Source organism: Ovis canadensis, chromosome 14, assembly GCF_042477335.2.
Source record: "Ovis canadensis isolate MfBH-ARS-UI-01 breed Bighorn chromosome 14, ARS-UI_OviCan_v2, whole genome shotgun sequence".
Taxonomy (NCBI): domain Eukaryota; kingdom Metazoa; phylum Chordata; class Mammalia; order Artiodactyla; family Bovidae; genus Ovis; species Ovis canadensis.
The window spans coordinates 61,017,489-61,036,632 of NC_091258.1; the positions used below are offsets into that span (position 1 = coordinate 61,017,489).

General features: G+C 54.1%; 1 protein-coding gene and 1 non-coding gene across 3 annotated transcripts in view; one reads left to right on the forward strand and one right to left on the reverse strand.

The window, feature by feature from the left end:
- Nucleotides 1-19,144, forward strand: part of SIPA1L3 (signal induced proliferation associated 1 like 3) — a 253,130-nt gene extending 233,986 nt beyond the window's left edge. Inside the window, exons 17-22 of one of the 2 annotated variants that reach the window (XM_069550352.1) lie at nt 4,524-4,689; nt 5,456-5,699; nt 9,974-10,117; nt 15,072-15,207; nt 16,907-16,988; nt 18,416-19,144. In XM_069550352.1, the coding sequence (XP_069406453.1) occupies nt 4,524-4,689; nt 5,456-5,699; nt 9,974-10,117; nt 15,072-15,207; nt 16,907-16,988; nt 18,416-18,559 (916 nt within the window). In that variant the 3' untranslated portion in view covers nt 18,560-19,144. The remainder of the gene's footprint in view (nt 1-4,523; nt 4,690-5,455; nt 5,700-9,973; nt 10,118-15,071; nt 15,208-16,906; nt 16,989-18,415) is intronic. The other variant, XM_069550353.1, reaches the window with a different exon arrangement.
- On the reverse strand, nt 10,558-10,662 carry LOC138419896 (U6 spliceosomal RNA). Its single transcript, XR_011249145.1, has one exon. It is a non-coding gene; the product is annotated as a U6 spliceosomal RNA (small nuclear RNA).

Here is a 19,144-nt window from a genome sequence, read left to right on the forward strand (position 1 = left end):
GGAGATGGGTAGGGAGGTTGGCTGATGGGTTGGAAGGAAGGTCAGTTTTGTGTGATACACATTTAACAACTCAATCGGTGTGCCTGCCGGCCTCGTCCCCAACCCTGGACATAAACACAGACTGCAGGTAAGGTGGGAGGAGTGGGACCCCAAAACAGTTACACAGGACAAATGGCTGTGAGATGAAGACAGTGAAGAAGTAGCCCCGGAGAGTGTGATGTAGCTCGCCTGGGCTGGGAGGGAGCCACAAAAGGTGGAGTGTCAGAGAAGGCCTCTCTGAGGACGTGGCATTTGAGTGAAGCTGGCTGGATGAGAAGCTGCCATTTGCGGGGAATGTTGGGGAGGTTGCTCTGGGCAGACAGAACAGCAGGTGCAAAGGCCCTGAGACAGGGACTTCCCTGGCGTGTTTGAGGAACCTTGGGAAGCCTGTATGGGAGGAGATGAGGGCTGAGGCGGGGTAGAACAGATTGTTTTGGACCTGGTAGGCTGTGGCGAGGAATGTTTTTAGAAAGAAAATCCCTCCCACATACCCACCTTAGGAGCTGAGAGTTTGGTAAACTTGAATATACCACGCTAAGCTGTGTGTGGGGCTTTCCTGATGGCTCAGACAGTAAAGATTCCACCTGTAATGCGGGAGTCCTAGGTTCGATCCCTGGGTTGGGAAGATCCCCTGGAGATGGGCATGGCAACCCACTCTAGTATTCTTGCCTGGAGAATCCCATGGACAGAGGAGCCTGGCGGGCTACAGTCTATGGGGTCGCAAAGAGCTGGACACAACTGAGTGACTAAGCACAGCACAGCATAAGCTGTGCTCTAGTTTTGTTTCCTAAAAATGCTTTCACACCGTACATACTTTATATATATATATATTTATTTGTCTGCACCAGGTCTTAGTTATGGCACACAGAATCTTTAGTTGTGGCATGTGAACTCTTAGTTGCCACGTGTGGGATCTAGTTCCCTGACCAGGGATCGAACCTGGGCCCCCTGCATTGGGAGTATGGAGTCTTAGCCACTGGACCGCCAGGAAAGTCCCCATAACTTGTTTACTCCCATGACATATCTGGGCAAACCTCCTCCTGTGTCATGTGGCCCAAGTCCTCTTGTCTTCAGCAGCTAGAGGGGATTGTTCTGGGGCCCTCCCTGCAGGGCCTCACCCTGCCAGTACTGTTTCCTCTTTAGTTAGGACTTCATGAAGCGTCCCCATACACCTGGCCCCATAAAGGGGACACTCCCAGACGTAGAACTCCTAGGGTGGAGAGAGTGCACAGTTTCACATTTTCAGCAGGTCAATTTACACCCTTCCCAGAGGGGAGCCTCATGGACAGCACCCCTTGTGCGGGGATTCTGGGAAATGGCAAAATCAAAAGGGAAGCGGCAGGGGTGAGGCCCTTTCGAGCTCCCAGGGGAACAGCATGTACTCTGGGGTGTGTGTGTGTCTTTCTTGCTTTTGTCTGTTTCTCTCTTTTGGATAGAAAGCCTTTCGTTTGCCCAGAAAGCATACTTCCCTAATAATGACGGAGCCAGAATTACCCTAGCCCTGGAATTCTCATTTGAAAAGGAATACGACCTAACAAGAAAAAAAAAAAACACTTAACCACCCTCTCTTCCTTCCTTTGTTGAAATCCCAAGGCTGGCAGCTGAGAAAATAAGAGAAAAAATAAAAAACATGGACTTCAGTACCCTCAGGAGCCCAAGATATCTTATTTCTTCCTAAGTTCAAAGACTCTTCTCTTTTTCTTTCTTGAGTTACACAATGATGAAGTCTAGGTGTCAGCTCTTTTTTAAACTAGTTTTTATTATTATTTTTGTTACAATACATGATTATAGCAAAATAAATTCAAGCAGTTCAGAAGGGTGTTTGTATCAGATGAAAAGTGAAAGTTTCATTTTTCCATCTTCTAATATGACTCCTACTTCCCAGAAGTAATCATTGTTCATAATTTCTTCCAGGATTTTTTTTTATGTATAAAAGCTTTTTTAAAAATAATTAATAATTAATAATTATTAATTTATTTGGCTGTGTCTGGTCTTAGCACATGGGATCTTTGTTGGGGCATGCGAGCTTCTCCATTTGGGGTGCCTGTGTTTCTCTTCAGTTATGGTTCCTGGGTTCAGTTGCCCTGCAGCATATGGGAATCTTAGTTCCCTGACCAGTAATTGAACCCACGTCCCCTGCATGGGAAGGTGGATATTTAACCATGGGACTACCAGGAAAGTCCCTATAAACGCTTACCATTAAACCCGATGTGATTATGTTCCACACACTGTACGTCTTTGATGCACCGTCTCTTTGATAGAAACGTGACAGCCAAGCATTGTCGTGATGCCCGTGGGCTCTGCAGCCCGGTGGCCTGGACTGGAGTCCTACCTCCTCTGCTCCCAGGCTGTGTGACTGTGGACAGTTACTTTAACCTCTCTGTATCTCAGTTTCCCACCTGTAAAGTGGAGATGCCAATTAACAGTGGCTCCCAGGGAGGGCTGCTGTGTGGATTTCACAGGTCAGCTCACATGGAGCCCTTGGACTGGTAGATAGCGCCTGGCTCTGTGCTTCTGTTAGCTGTCATTATTTCTTTCTGGGGGAGAGGGGGTGGCAACACCTCAGATGAGGGATCTAGTGTTGGCTGGAAAAGTAGGACCTGATCCCAAAGGCTGGGCCAGACTCAGGAGGCAAGAGGAGACTGCAGAGGAAGTCCCAGGAGTGGAGGACAGAGAGCCCCCAGGAGCCAGCCTGGGCCAGGGAGCTGGGGTGACAGCCTGTGGTGCCTGCAGAATGGGGAAGGAACAGCAGGAGAGGACTGTGCAGCTCAGGGTGCCCAGCACCCGCAGAGAAACGGTTAGAAGAGCAGCTCTCATCTTCCCAGCGTCCGCTCGGTGAGGTGCTGGCCAGGCAGTTTGCAGCAAATTCCAACATGTAGTAAGGTCACTGTGTTTTCCCTGTATGCAAACCAAGGATCAGAGAGGTGGTGTGACTTGCCCAGGGTCCCACAGCAGGAACAGGCAGAGTCTAGACTCAGACCCAGACCTGTCTGCCCACCAGGGCTCCTGCTCTTAACCCCAGACTGTGCCTCAGTGACTTTCAGCTCATAGAGTCTTCTGGAAGGCAGCCCTGGGTCAGCTTTGGGAATGCTGAAGAAGAGTGTGGTGATCAGAGTGACCCTGGCTCACAAATCAGCTTCTGGAACAAGACTGGAAGTTGCTCAGTCATGTCTGACTCTTTGTGACCGCATGGACTATATAGTCCATGGAATTCACCAGGCCACAACACTGGAGTGGGTAGCCGTTCCCCTCTCCAAGGGCTCTTCCCAACCCAGAGGTCAAATGCAGTCTCCCGCATTGCAGGAGGATTCTTTACCAGCCGAGCCACCAGGGAAGCCCAACGAGAATGGGAGGCCCAGTAGAAAAGCAAGATAGCAGTCAGAGGCTGCTGCAAGCCCTTGTGCCTCGTTTTCTAGGTCCTCCCAGCCACCCCGCGATGTTTGAGCCCACCCACGTGATGGAAAGCAGAGTGAGGGGGATCTGGTGCCAGGCCCTGGAGCGCCCAGGCCAGAGGTCCGCTGTCTGTGGCCCAGCCCTGGCCCAAAGGGACCGGCCCCCCAGGGGAGTCTAACTCTGTGGGACCCCCTCCCTCTTCTGTGGCTGAGTCTCTGGTCCGCACCGTCCCTGTTTTCCACCTGAACAACTCCAGAGTTTCCTGTCTCCATGTTACCATGAGGGTGGTGTCGCAGTCCACAGCTCTTCTAAAGCACAAATCAGGACCAGGCACTCACCAGCTCAGACTCTCCAGATGCAATCCTGAGACCCTTCTGTGGCTCATAAGGTCCCGAACACCTGCCCCAGCCCCTCCCAGGCCTCCCCGCCTCCCCCTCACCGTCTTGCCCCCCACACCTCTGTTAACTCACCAGGCTTGTTTACACGTCTCAGACCAGCACTCACTGTTCCCCTCTATCTGGCATCCTCTTCTACCAGATTCCTGCCTTCCCTTTCTGCTCAGATGTCATCCCCTTAGAAAAGCCTGCCTTGGGGTTTCCCTGGTGGCCCAGTGGTTGAGACTCCATGCTTCCAGTGTAGGGGCCGCGGGTTTGATCCCTGAGCAGGGAACTAAGATCTCCATGCCATGTGGCACTGCCAAAAGATGACAAGAAAACCCAGCCTGCATCCCCAGCGACCCCCATCCTTTTACCCAGCTTGCTTCTCTTCGGAATCCCTCTCTCCACCTCGCATTATGGGGTCTCCCCTGCTCATTTATTCACGGTCAGTCTCTCTGACAGGTCTGCCCCACACTCACTGCTGTATTCCCACTGCTGAGCACACACACGGCGCAGAGTGGGTTTCCAGGACACAGCTGGGGGACGGGCAAGTGGAGAGGGTAACCCCGGTCTCATCTCTGTCCCTCTTCACCGGGTGACGTGGGGAAGCTGCGGTCACTTATCCAGTGGCGGTCGGCTCCCTGGGGTCAGGACAGCTTTGAGAAGCGACTCGAGCCTCCTGAGACCCTTCTGACCATGACCTTCTCCTTCCAGGCAGGTGGACAGCAGCACGAAAAACGTCTTCGGGCAGCCGCGGTTGAGGGCCTCCCTCCGAGACCTCCGCTCCCCACGGAAGAACTACAAGTCCACCATCGAAGATGACCTAAAGAAACTCATCATCATGGACAACCTGGCGCCCGAGCAGGAGAGAGACACCGGCGTACGTAGAGGCTGCCCCTGCCAGGCACACACCCTTGCTCGCATGCGTGCAATCAGGCAGAGGGGGCGGGGCCAGGCCGGGGCAGCTCCCTGCACTCACTCCTGCCTCTTCCTGCCCGCCGCACCCACCGGCCTGTTGGGGGGTGTGTGTGCCCCTGCAGCCAGGAGTCAGGACGTCACGTTGGTCAGGGATAGGATCACAGCATGAGCCAGCCTGGCAGGCTCGCGGGGGCTTTATCCCCACTGGACCGCTCTCACATCCTTCCCGAGTGCAGGGTGGAAGCAGCACCTGCCTGCCCAGACCACAGGACCAGGAGTGGAGGGACTGCTCAGGGGGCACTTGGGCTCCCGTGACCCAGAGGTTGAGGGAGGCCAAGACAGCAGGCGTTCTCTGCCCCTCTCGTCTCTGCCTCCCCTGGTGGGCCAGGCGCTTGGGCAGGTGCACTCTTGTTGGGACCTGGGTGGCCCCAGTCTCTGCAGGGTTTCCTCCCACCGGCTCTGGGGGGAGCCAGCACTCTGTCCCAGGTGGTCCCCACCAACACCTGGGTCTCCTGCTCTAGCTGAGGTCGCCCTACCTTCCCTACCTCCCCTGGAGCTGGAGAGTGGAGGTGGGCTGCAAAGAGGGGAGGAGGAATCCTCAGGGAGAAGTTGGGTACTTTGGGCAGAAATGGATGCTGGGTGGGTGAGGACTGCACATGGTGGGGAAGAAGCATCCAAGGGCAGTGACCGTGGGCCTGGCCGTGACCACTCCCCTGTCCTGTCAGCAGTCGCCACAGAAGAGCCTGCAGCGGACGCTGTCAGATGAGAGTCTGTGCAGTGGGCGTCGGGAGCCCAGCTTCGCCAACCCTGCCGGCCTGGAGCCAGGCCTGCCCAGCGACGTGCTCTTCACCAGCACCTGCGCCTTCCCCTCCAGCACGCTGCCCGCCCGCCGCCAACACCAGCACCCCCACCCGCCTGGCGGCCCTGGCCCCATCCCCACCACCGCCGGCAACAGCTTCCCCGAGAAGAAATGTGAGCCCGGGAGCCTGGAGGGTGGTTGAGGGTGGAGGTATCAGGAGGGCATAAGCGTGTGGATCACCTCGAGGTCAAAGGACATGGGTCATCAGTGTCAAAGTCAGATGAGGGTGGGAACTGAAGTACACGGGAGCATCCGGGGACTGCAGTGGTTGAGCACATTGGGTGTCACCCTCAGAGCAAGGGATTGTTGGCCAAGCATCTGTCACCTAGGAATGGGGGGCCCCCAAAGATCGAGGTCATCTGAGACGAGAGAGAGGGCGTTAGTCTCTCTAGGTGTCTCCAGACTGGAAGCTCATTACTAGGGCCCTGAGGATCAGGGTTTCCATTATATATGCCCCTTCCCCAGCTCCCTGTTCCAGCACCAAGCAAATTACCTCATGAATTTTTTTTTAATATTTATTTTTACTTATGTATTTATTTGGCTGTTCTGGGTCTTAGTTGCAGCACGCAGGATCTTTAGTTATAGCCAGTAAACTCTTAGTTGTGGCATTTGGGCTCTAGTTCCCTGACTAGGGATCAAACCCAAGCCCCCTGCATTGGGAGCACAGAGTCTTAACCACTGGACCACCATGGAGGTTCCTGTCTTCATATATGTGACTTCCTCCAGGCCTGCCAGCTCTCAACAGGAGGAGATAGAGTGGTGTGACCACCATCAGCAAATATTTACTGAAGGGAATGCTGTGTGCATGGTTGCGCGCTGGCTTGGGTCAGCTGTGCCTTCAGTCCGCACTGTAATCCTCTATCCACAGCCTCAAAGGCTCTGAGACTGGAAGGCAGGGGCGCCCCCAGCAGTGCCCGACCTGAACGGATGTAAGGCTGTTCGTGGCCCTTCTTGACCCTACTTGGCGTGAAGCATCTGCTGCTTAGTTGAGGAACACGGGTGTGCTGGATGGGGGCCACTGCCGACCTTTTCGGGTGTGTGTGTGCAGTATGCCGTCACTTTGTCAGATAGCCACAAACCTTGACTTCCAAGATCTGCCCGTCCCAGGTTTCAGCTCAGGGGCTGTGCCCTGTAGCGTCTGATGGAGCCCTTTTGTAGACCACAGAGAATGGGATGGAGGCTCGGGGACTTTTTTGAGGGGTTCTGTCTCCCCGCTTAAAATTCTTCCACAGCTTCTCATTGACCTCGTATCTGGGTCCATAGTCCTTGCCCTGATATTTTGGGGCTCCACCCTAGGGTCCTTCCTCAGTGCCGCCCTGAGAACCTCCTGTCCACACTGTCTCTCTCAGGGTACTCCAAGTGACTGTGCCCTCTGCCTGCCATGCTGCTCCTCCAGCCCCGTACTTGCTTCCTGACTCCCGCTTCTCCTTTAGGGCTTTGCTCAGATCTGGCTCTTTTCTGGAGTCTCCCGTAAGCCCCAGGCTGGGTCCTCTCTCCCAGTTTAAACTCCAGAGCCCCTGGCCTGCCCCTCCGTTGCCTTCATCCCACTGTTTGTCCAGCCCCTGGTCTGGGCTAGGCTCTGCTGTAGGCGCTGGGCACCCAGCAGTGGGGGGCACACAGCACCCCTGCCCTGGTGGCACTGAGCTTCCCGGCGGTTTCTCTTGCTTCCCTGATCTTCACTCTGTGTCTCCTTCATCAGCCTCTCACCTCACTGCCCTGTCTGTGCCGAAGGCAGGGCCAGGCACGAGGAGGCATTTGACACATGGTGAGAAGGCAAGAGACGGGCCAGGGCAGAAGGGTGCACAGAGATCACAGACAGTGTGCCCGCCTGGCTCTGCCTATCCTTTTAGTCATGTCAAAGATGCTGCCTCCTCCAGGAAGTCCTCTCTCCCTAACCAGGCTGAGTCAGGCACCTCCTCTGGGCACCCGTGCCCCCAGCCCCCTCCCATCCTACCCATCATGCTGTCTCAGCCTTGTGTTTCCCCATCACAGCCCCACTCTCTCCCGGTGGTCGCTGCGTGGGAATGAGTCTGTCTCCCCCGCTGGACTGGAGAACTCCCTAAGAACAAGGCCCAGGGTTGTTTGGGTCCTTACAGTGACCGCAGCCCAGGGCCCTCTTTCTCATGAAACAGACACACACACACCCCCCTCTCTGTGCCCATCTGACTCCCCTGTCCTCCTGAACCTGAGAGTCCCATCTGGCCGGACCCCTGGCCTTTCCACATCTCCATGCCTGCTTGAGAGCCCTTCCCAAGCCTCGTCGGGGCTGGAGAGGTGCTGTCAGCCTGGGGCCCTGGCTCCACTGATGAAGAGCCCTCAAGGCGAAGGAGCCTCTCATGAGGCAGCCTCTCATGAGGCAGCGCCTGAGATGACTTGTGTGGCAGAGGCAGCTGCTCCCACGGTCCCCACCTGCTCAGCCATGAGATACTAGGAGGCTGGAAACGGGAGTGTGGGGATCGAGGGCATCCTTCAGCCTGCCTTCTCATCCATTCCCCTGAGCGTTCATTCACTCGCCAACTAGCACCTCGCATCCTGAGAGCCGGGGTGGCCCGAATTTGTGGTCAGGTCCTGAGCTTACAGCTGTAACCTCCCTGTGCCTATAGAATGTAGGCCAAAAAAGCACCCACCTCACTGAGTTAACCCAAGAATCAAACAAACTAGCACATGGAAAACACCCAGCTCAGAGCCTGATATGCAGTAAGCGCTGGAAACACTCACTGTTGATGTATTTGTCAGTGTTTGGTCACCAGGAGCGAGCATTCTAACCTCTCATCAGTGGGTTTTTGTCTCTGAACTAAGACATGAACAGGGAGCCTCTCAAGACCAACGCCGCATGGGGCTGGGCTTAGAGCAGGGTCAGCGTCAGACCCCACGTGTCAAAATCAGGTGCCCCCACCAGTGAGAGAGAGGGTGCAAGGCAGCTAGCTTCCTGCTCTGAGCCCCAGTCACCCCCTCTGTCACACAGGGTCATAGTAGCTCTTCCCTCCTGGCTAATTTGGGGGAGTGGGGACTAAGAGATGATTGCTGTAGTACCCAGTGAGGTGCCCAGCGAGAGGATGAGCCTGGGGTTCGTGGAACAGGCCCAGCCTTTCTTGCCGGAGTCACCGCCTGACCTCTGTGCTTCACTGTCGCCCTCTGCCCTCCGCTGTAGGGTCTGTGAGGCCTCAGTGAGTCAGGGCCTAAGCCCCGCAGGAGGCCTCCATCTCTGCAGCAGGTGCCACAGTTGACATGCTGCTTGTGCCTTCCAGCACCCGGAGACTCTTTGTTTGCCTGTTGTGTCATGCCTGAACCCACCAGGTCTCCCCACAGTGACCCTAAACACCAGCCGTACCCCAGAGCCCCATGTTCTGTCTGCAGCCTGGCACTGTCCCCTCTGCTCCAGACACAGGTGGCCCGCACCCCACCCACGGCTCCGTGCGGGTGTCTTAGGCACCTCACACTCACACCTCCAGAAGCCACACTTCTGGTCCCGCCCCCGGCCCTCCCGACTCAGTGCCAGCTCCTAGATCCTGAAGTCCTCCCAGAGGCCCTCTGTCTCACGCCCACGTCCACCCTCAGGGAATGCTTTCGGCCCCACCTGCCAGGCAGACCCAGGACCTTGTCCCTCCAGCCGTACTGGCTCCTGTCTGCCTTCATCTCCCTCCTGGACCATCCCAGGAGCCTCCTCACAGCCTCCCTGATCCCCCACACAAAGCTGGAGGGACCCAGTGGCACCTGCCACAGCTCAGAACCCTCCTCTGGCTCCATCTCACTCGGAGAAGCGATACGGTTCTTGTCATAGCCCCCAGGGGCCCTGCACTGTCCAGCCCTGTCACCACCTTCTGTCCTGGCCATGCAAGCCTCCTCTTTTTTTTTTTTTTTTCTAGTTTGTCTGTGCCGGGTCTTAGTGTGGCATGTGGGATTTAGTTCCCTGACAAGGGATCAAATCCGGGACCCCTGCAGTGGAAATGCAGAGTCTTAGCCGCTGGACATCTAGAGGAGTGCCCTCCTCAGTGTTTCTTAAACCTCCAGGCACGTTCCTGCTTCAGGGATTGATTTCTCACTGGTTGGGTCATCTGCCCAGAATGCTCTTCTCCCAAGATGTACCCCCTGACCACCCCCTGACAGCCTCACCTTCTGAGTTTTGTACAAAAGGCCAACTTCTCTGCAAGGCCTCCCCAGCACCCCATCTCAAATCATACCCTCATAAATATCCAAGACCCCTACCCCCTTACCCTGCTGGTGGTTTTCCCTGGCATTTATCATCTAATAAATATAATTTATTCATTTAATTATAACAGTGTAACCGTTACGTAATGTTACATAACTGTATGTGAAATGTAAAGTAACGTGTTCATTTCTTTATTTCTCCCACGCTGTCACTCGCACCCATCCTCTCCCCACCCAGCCGCCATCTCAGCCTCCGAGCTCTCACTGGCCGACGGGCGGGACCGGCCCCTGCGGCGTCTGGACCCAGGAATGATGCCGCTCCCCGACACGGCTGCTGGCCTCGAGTGGTCCAGCCTGGTGAACGCAGCGAAGGCCTATGAAGGTAGGCGCCTTCCACTCAACCCCAGCAGATCCCGCTCCCTTCTCTGTTCTGGAAGGATCCACAGAGGGCGTTCCAGCTTTTTGTTTTTTCTAGCTTACTATATTTTACTTAACTCGTCCCTCTATACTGTTGTGCTCAGCCGTGTCTGACTCTTTGTAACCCCATGGACAGTAGCCCGCGAGGCGCCTCTGTCCATGGGATTCTCCAGGCAAGAGTACTGGAGCGGGTAACAATTTCCTCCCCCAGGGGACCTTCCCGACCCAGGGATCAAACCCATGTCTGTTGCACTGGCATACGGGTTTTTTGCCAGAGCCACCTGGGAAGCCCACTTACCCTCTCTGTTGACATTACCTTTTTTTTTTTCTCAAACTGGGCCTTCTTCTAAGAAGGAAGATGTGTTTTCTTTTTAATTTACTTTTTAATTGGAGGAAAATTGCTTAAAAAATATGGAACACTTCACAAATTTGAATATCGTCCTTCTGCAGGGGCCATGCTAATCCTCTCTGTCGACCCAGCTTTAGTGTATGTGCTGCCAAAGTGAGCATGGCCTTGAGGCTTTAAAGGGGGACACACTCAGGTTCCAGAATCAGGGGAGGGCAGGGATCACATCCTCCCTGTCGCTTGCTCACTGTGCAGTCCTGGGCAAATGTCTTCATCTCTCTGATCCCCCCAGCTAGCTTGTCTACAAAGCAGGAGCGAGACTACCCACTGCCTAGGGCCACAGGGAGGAATCTATGAAAACTGTTTATAAAACTTGTCATCACAGAACATGCCATCAACAGAGAGTGCTCCCTGTTGTTATTTTAGTGTGGAAGTGTAGTGATCCCAGTTGTACTTAGATGTACTTTGGCTGTAAGTGGCAGAAAATCCAGTGACTTAAACAGGGTTTTATGCAGTGAAAATTCCAGGGGTGGGCAGTCAGGCTGGTGGGCAGTAAAAATTTCTGGGGTGATCACTTCTGATTAGGGTCAAACTCCTTCCCCTTCTACTCTGCCATTCCTGGGGACCTCACCCTCACAGTCGGGCTGCTAGAGCTCTGGCCATCACGTCCAGCTCTGCTCGCAGGTAGAGACAGACACCCACCCCACCCCGACTTGAAGGATGTTTCCCATAACCTCACCTTCCTCCTGCACTTACATCCCATTGGCCTGAGTGTCATGGCCACGCTTTGCTACAGGGCAGGCTGGGGAATGAGGCCCTGTGCACAGCTGAAATGTGGGATCTATTATTAGGGAGAAAGAGAAAACAGACCATAAGACAGCTGGCTGTCTCTGCCATTTCCATCCCACGTGTCCTTGGGCAAGCAGCTTTACTTTTCTCAGCCTCGGTTTCCTCATCTGTGAAACCCTGACAGATAAGGATATATTCTTCTGGCTCATTTTCCATCTTTTAGGCCTCAGCTTTGCAGTCCCTCCTCCAGGAAGCCCTCCCTCCTATCCCTTAGTCTGGATCAGACACCTCCTCCTGTTTCCCATGGCCCTGACCCCTCGGCCTGTGCCCTTGCTTTCTTTCTAATTAATTAATTAGTTTGGTTGCATCAGGGCTAAGTTGCAGCACTCAGGCTTCTCTAGCTGTGGCTCATGGGCTTAGTGGCCCCAAGCACATGGGGTCTTAGTTCCCTGACCAGGGATTGAACCTATGCCCCTTGCAGTGGAAGTAGAGAGTCTTAACCACCGGACCACCGGGGATGTCCCCCGCAATAAGCTGTTTTTAAAAAGTAAAGGAGAAGGGGCTTCTCTGTTGGCTCAGTTCAGTTCAGTCGCTCAGTCGTGTCTGACTCTTTGCGACCCCATGAATCGCAGCACACCAGGCCTCCCTGTCCATCACCATCTCTCAGAGTTCACTCAGACTCGCGTCCATCAAGTCCGTGATGCCATCCAGCCATCTCATCCTCGGTCGTCCCCTTCTCCTCCTGCCCCCAATCCATCCCAGCATCAGAGTCTTTTCCAATGAGTCAACTCTTCGCATGAGGTGGCCAAAGTACTGGAGCTTCAGCTTTAGCATCATTCCTTCCAAAGAACAACTAGGGCTGATCTCCTTTAGAATGGACTGGTTGGATCTCCTTGCAGTCCAAGGGACTCTCAAGAGTCTTCTCCAACACCACCGTTCAAACACATCAATTCTTCGGCGCTCAGCCTTCTTCACAATCCAACTCTCACATCCATACGTGACCACAGGAAAAACCATAGCCTTGACTAGACGGACCTTAGTCGGCAAAGTAATATCTCTGCTTTTGAATCTGCTATCTAGGTTGGTCATAACTTTTCTTACAAGGAGTAAGCGTCTTTTAATTCATGGCTGCAATCACCATCTGCAGTGATTTTGGAGCCCCAAAAAATAGTCTGACACTGTTTCCACTGTTTCCCCATCTATTTCCCATGAAGTGATGGGACCAGATGCCATGATCTTCGTTTTCTGAATGTTGAGCTTTATGCCAACTTTTTCTCCTCTTTCGCTTTCATCAAGAGGCTTTTTAGCTCCTCTTCACTTTCTGCCATAAGGGTGGTGTCACCTGCATATCTGAGGTTATTGATATTTCTCCCGGCAATCTTGATTCCAGCTTGTGTTTCTTCCAGCCCAGCGTTTCTCATGATGTACTCTGCATATAAGTTAAATAAGCAGGGTGACAGTATACAGACTTGACGGACTCCTTTTCCTATTTGGAACCAGTCTGTTGTTCCATGTCCAGTTCTAACTGTTGCTTCCTGGCCTGCATACAGATTTCTCAAGAGGCAGGTTAGGTGGTCTGGTATTCCCATCTCTTTCAGAATTGTCCACAGTTTACTGTGATCCACACAGTCAAAGGCTTTGGCATAGTCAGTAAAGCAGAAATGGATGTTTTTCTGGAACTGTCTTGCTCTTCTGATGATCCAGCAGATGTTGGCAATTTGATCTCTGGTTCTTTTCTAAAACCAGCTTGAACATCAGGGAGTTCACAGTTCATATATTGCTGAAGCCTGGCTTGGAGAATTTTGAGCATTACTTTACTAGCATGTGAGATGAGTGCAATTGTGCAGTAGTTTGAGCAATCTTTGGCATTGCCTTTCTTTGGAATTGGAATGAAAACTGACCTTTTCCAGTCCTGTGGCCACTGCTCAGTTTTCCAAATTTGCTGGCATATTGAGTGCAGCACTTTCACAGCATCATCTTTCAGGATTTGAAACAGCTCAACTGGAATTCCATCACCTCCACTAGCCTTGTTCATAGTGATGCTTTCTAAGGCCCACTTGACTTCACATTCCAAGATGTCTGGCTCTAGATTAGTGATCACATCATCATGATTATCTGGGTCGTGAAGATCTTTTTTGTACAGTTTTTCCATGTATTCTTGCCACCTCTTGTTAATATCTTCTGCTTCTGTTAGGTCCATACCATTTCTTTCCTTTATCAAGCCCATCTTTGCATGAAATGTTCCCTTGGTATCTCTAATTTTCTTGAAGAGATCTCTAGTCTTTCCCATTCTGTTGTTTTCCTCTATTTCTTTGCATTGATCGCTGAAGAAGGCTTTCTTATCTCTTCTTGCTATTCTTTGGAACTCTGCATTCAGATACTTATATCTTTCCTTTTCTCCTTTGCTTTTCGCCTCTCTTCACAGCTATTTGTAAGGCCTCCCCAGACAACCATTTTGCTTTTTTGCCTTTCTTTTCCATGAGGATGGTCTTGATCCCTGTCTCCTGTACAATGTCACAAACCTCATTCCATAGTTCATCAGGCACTGTGTCTATCAGATCTAGGCCCTTAAATCTATTTCTCACTTCCACTGTATAATCATAAGGGATTTGATTTAGGTCATACCTGAATGGTCTAGCGGTTTTCCCTACTTTCTTCAATTTAAGGCTGAATTTGGTAATGAGTTCATGATCTGAGCCAGTCAGCTCCTGGTCTTGTTTTTGTTGACTGTATAGAGCTTCTGCATCTTTGGCTGCAAAGAATGTAATCAATCTGATTTCAGTGTTGATCATCTGGTGATGTCCACGTGTCGAGTCTTCTCTTGTGTTGTTGGAAGAGGGTGTTTGCTATGACCAGTGCATTTTCTTGGCAAAACTCTATTAGTCTTTGCCCTGCTTCATTCCACATTCCAAGGCCAAATTTGCCTGTTACTCCAGGTGTTTCTTGACTTCCTACTTTTGCATTCCAGTCCCCTATGATGAAAAGGACATCTTTTTGGGGTGTTAGTTCTAAAAGGTCTTGTAGGTCTTCATAAAACTGTTCAACTTCAGTTTCTTCAGCGTTACTGGTTGGGGCATAGACTTGGATAACTGTGATATTGAATGGTTTGCCTTGGAGACGAACAGAGATCATTCTGTCATTTTTGAGATTGCATCCAAGTACTGCATTTTGAACTCTTTTGTTGACCATGATGGCTACTCCATTTCTTCTCAGGGATTCCTCCCCGCAGTGGTAGATATAACTGGTCACGAGCCAGTCACGTGTCTGGGGGATGGGCCCCTGGCATCTTTGCTTTAACCGCCAGCCCCATGAGACTGTTTCTCTCTTCCATATACCTGGTAGTCTCTGTTTGGTATCTCTCTTTGCTTTGGAGGTTTCACAGACATTCTCAGAATTAGGTATGTCCTCATCAGCCAGTGTCAACCCCATCCACTTCCAGCCATTTTCCCCCCTCACCATTATTGACAAAACAAGGCCATTTCAGCTGAATTGGGGCGGTTCCTTGCCCACACCACACTCAACTCCTTGCTCTGTCCCTTGTATTTTGTATAAACTGGTCGTCAGGTCTGGAGGCTTACTCAGAAACAGGACGGAATATTGTGTTTGTGTCCTGACTTGGTTTGGTTTTTTGGCAAGAATCCATCCTGTATGCCTGTGTAATCTAAGCGAGTGTGATTGGGAGTGTCCTGGGGGTTTTAGGGAAGGGATTGGCCATTGCGAGGGGAGGGGTGGTGTGAGGAGGAGCCAGGAGCCCAGCCGACCACCACGCCCCTCTCCCCCGCAGTGCAAAGAGCCGTCTCACTCTTCTCTCTCAACGACCCAGCTCTGAGCCCGGACGTCCCGCCTGCACACAGTCCTGTCCACAGTCATCTGAGCCTGGAAAGGGGGCCCCCGACCCCCAGGACCACCCCTACCATGAGGTGAGGCTCCCCTACCCCGCTGTCCAGGCAGGAGGCCACCCTGCAGGTCCCCCACCCCCTCAGCAGTAGCAGGAAGGGCAGCCACGGCCTCATCTAACAGACTTTGGGCTCATCCACTCGCTGGGGCCCAGCGGGGACCAAGCAGTGTCGGTCCTGCCCTCGCATGGAGGCCCTGTCTCCTCGGAGGAGACAGCACAGTGATCATTGTTCTGCTGCTTTGAAAATCGATACGCAGTACCCCCAGTCTTCCCTGCCCACTGCCTCACGTCCGCCCCCTCTGTCCACCCCACTCCCAGTCTCCAGCCGGCCCTGTCTGCCCCCGGGTCTCCTCCTCTGCAGGTTCCTAAATTACGTGCCGGTGCCCCTGACATTTATCTCTCACCTCGTCCCTGGCAGGCCCCAGGCCAGACTGTCTGGGGACCCAGCGGTGACTGGGGCCCGAGCCCTGTCCTCATGAGGCTTCCGGGGGCGGGGAGGCGGGCGAGGAGGCAGGCCTCTCCCATTTGTCATCTCACATTCGGTGCAGCATGTTTGAGTGCACTAGCTTGGCAGAAAATAGAATCACAAAGAGGGAGAGAGGATGGAAATGGCAGGCTTGCATGTCCATGGATTTAAATAGTGCATTCCACACTCAGCTGCGTACTCCACCGTGCGGAGTGACGTGTGCGACAGTCGTGCACTCCACTGTATGGGCAGTTGAAGGATTTTCGGGGGTGGTTTTGACTCTTCTTGTTTTTCACTTCACACCCTGGCTTTAGAGCTCAACCTCCACCGAAGACTGGCCCCACTGTCACAGCAGAGCTGAGCGGTTCCAGGACGGAACCGGGGCACTGCAGTGGGGTTGGAAACAGGGTGCGTGTGTAGAAATGTCAGGACCTGTGGCTTCCTGGCAGACTCCTGGACTCCTTTTGCCCTGAGCTGCTGACCACCTCCCACCTGCCTCCAGCCTCCCCCTGTGACTGCAGCTCCCCCAGATGTAGGACCAGCAGGGAAGAAGGACTGGCGGGGGTATGGGGGGTGGGCAGCGGGTCCTTCCCGCTTCTTGGGCGGACACCCTGCCTCCCTCCTCATCCATCCTGGGTGCCTGCGTTCCCACCACGCCCAGAGGAGCCTTCTGCAGAAAGAGGCTTTTCCCTTCCTCTGCAGGGGCCAGGCAGGCCCAGAATGGGGGAACCCACTCAGGAGGAGCCACAGGCGTGGTCCTGGGTACAGCGTCCCCACCTGAGCTGCTCAGACTTCACACGTCACGGGGTGGGCTCTCAGGAATGGGGGCTGTTACCATCATCCGTCTGGTTACTAGTCCTGCCCCCCAGGCAGGCCCTCCTGCTCGCATGCCCACTTACACACCCCGAGTGCCAGCTTCGTGCTAGGGCTTGCTCGGTGCTGCATGGGTGGGTGTGGGGAGGGGGCTTTGTACTGTGCTGGCCCGCGGTACAATTCCAGAAATTCCAGGAATTTCTCCTGGAAGCGCATACTTGGTCCCTCTGTGGGAGGACTGCCACTCACTTCAGGCCTGGTGCTCCCAAGCCCCACCAGGTGAGGAGCCCGCCCCAGGCAGAGTGCAGCCTTCACCCACCAGGCACCCCTGGTACTCCAGCCAGGAGAGGACTCCCCAGAGCCTCAGGGACAAGAGGGGCCTGTAACCCGGGCTCCTCCCAGCTGTGGGCGGAGATCCTGACCCCGCCCCCTGCCTTTGCAGCGAGGAGCCACCCCTGGATCTGACAGGCAAGGTGTACCAGCTGGAGGTGATGCTGAAACAGCTGCACACGGACCTCCAGAAGGTAAGGCCGCCAGGCAGCTGCCTCACATGGCACTTCCTGGATGCCTGAGGGGTGGGCAGCAAGGCTGGGGCTCCCGTCTCCACCCCAATCCCGTCTGTTCTAGGAGAGGCCACCCAGCTCTGAATGTAGTCATGAATGAAGAATTTGACATGGGGAAGGCTGGGAACGCACCCAGAAACTCTTAGAAGGAGAATAAGTTGGCTCAACCTTTTTGGAGGGAGGTCAGACCATATTTATCAAAACCGTAATTGTGTACCTTGTCGACCCAGCAGTTTCACTGTGAGAATTCGTCCAATAGAATTCCAAGCACAGGCACAGAGAGACCTGTGAGCAAGGGTGTTCACTGCTGCACCACTGGCCGTAAAAGACTGGGGCCGGTGCAGCTGTCTGTTCACAGGAGAATCGTGATGTAAATGACAGGACAGCCATGCCGTGGAGTAATCTGCTGCGAATTAGTCATGGCAGAAATCTGTATATTCACAGACATACAGAAGAAGTCCAGTAACTGAAGGAGAAAACTCCGCGTGCAGCAGGCCTGTCTCCTAGAACACTGTAGCACTTAAAAAATGTCTCCCAGCTGTGGGTCAGAGGGCTATCTAGAAGGTGACATTCCAGATTGTTCCTTATCTCCAGAGGGTGGGAGAGTGACGAAAAATAAGTGTGGAAGAGACTCTCTTGTTTTGCATACTTCTGGGTAAAGGGCCAGAAGGTGGCCAAGTATAATGTGGAAGCCTCAAGCACAGGAATCGTGGGGGCCCGGGTTCAAATCCCACCCCATCATGTAAGGCTGTGTGACGCTGCACACATCACTGCCGCTGCACACATCACTGCTGCATGTTCCCCTGTCCTGAGAGGGCAGCCCTGCGTCCACGTCCCAGCCCCCTGCTCGCTGCATGAGGAGGTCTGGTCTCCTTTCCTGGTCCAGGAAAATAGGGGTCGCCACATCCCACAACCGTTGGGTGGCTGCAGGGCTGGAATGAGGTGATCATAGTAACTGTCCCACAGTTACTGCACTTCAGGCTGTGTGCTGAGAGCTCAATATGCATGACCTCAGGGAAATCTCTCAACCGCCCCTTTCACAGTTTCCTTGTGTGGTCTTTTTGACCGAGCAGTGGGGCATGTGGGATATTAGTTTCCCAACCAGGGGTGGAACCCACACCCCCTGCCTTGGAAACGTGGAGTTTTAACCACTAGGCCACCAGGGAAGTCCTGTCAACCCCCACCCCCAGCTTCTAGAACTGGGGAAACTGGGGCCCAAAGAGTTTGACCCAGAGAGGGTCAAACAGGCCCATAAGGTGACTTGCCTGAGGTTACTCAGCTGCTGAGAAGCAGAGCTGGGCCTTGAACCCTGGCAGCCGGGCAAGGCTCACAGGCCACAGGGGTGCCGTTTAGTGTGCACCCCACTGACACCAGCCCCTGCCCCACAGGAGAAGCAGGACAAGGCGGTGCTGCAGTCAGAGGTGGCCAGCCTGAGGCAGAACAACCAGCGGCTGCAGGAGGAGTCGCAGGCCGCCAGCGAGCAGCTGCGCAAGTTCGCGGAGATCTTCTGCAGGGAAAAGAAGGAACTCTGAGGTGGAGAGGCCACCGGCCGCCTGGGCGGGCGTGGGCTCCTGCCCCTCTCCCTCGGCCTGGCCCCTGGTCGCAGGCGTGACCAAGATACTGCAGCCCAGGCCCCACCGCCCTTCCAAGGACAGGGACGCTTGGGGCAGCAGTGGGACCTGAGGGAGGCCTCCCAGGCTGTCTGCTCTTGGTCCTCGAGCCCCAGGGGGCAATGCGGTCTCCAGCCTCCCTCTGAGCTGCTCTCTCTGGTTCCTGGGGGCTGGGCCCATGCCCACACCACCCCCAGGGGGCCCGTCCCACCCTCCCCACCCAGCCTCTTCCTAGGACCAAGCCATCGGAAGCTATAGGAAGGCGGGGAGGGCAGGAGCGAGTCTCCAAACCCCACAGCTCCAGGAATTCACAAACCAGGTTTCCTCACCACGTCCAACAGTATCTGGGCTGGTGGGGCCATGACCCCTGCATGAAAAATCGTGGTGGGAAACCAGCCCACCAGCGTGGAAGTGGGGCCAGGGCTCCCCATCCTGGGTGCACTGGCTCCAAAAAGCATGGACTTTGCCCCCTCCCCAACCCTATCCTCCAAAAAGCAACCAGGAGCA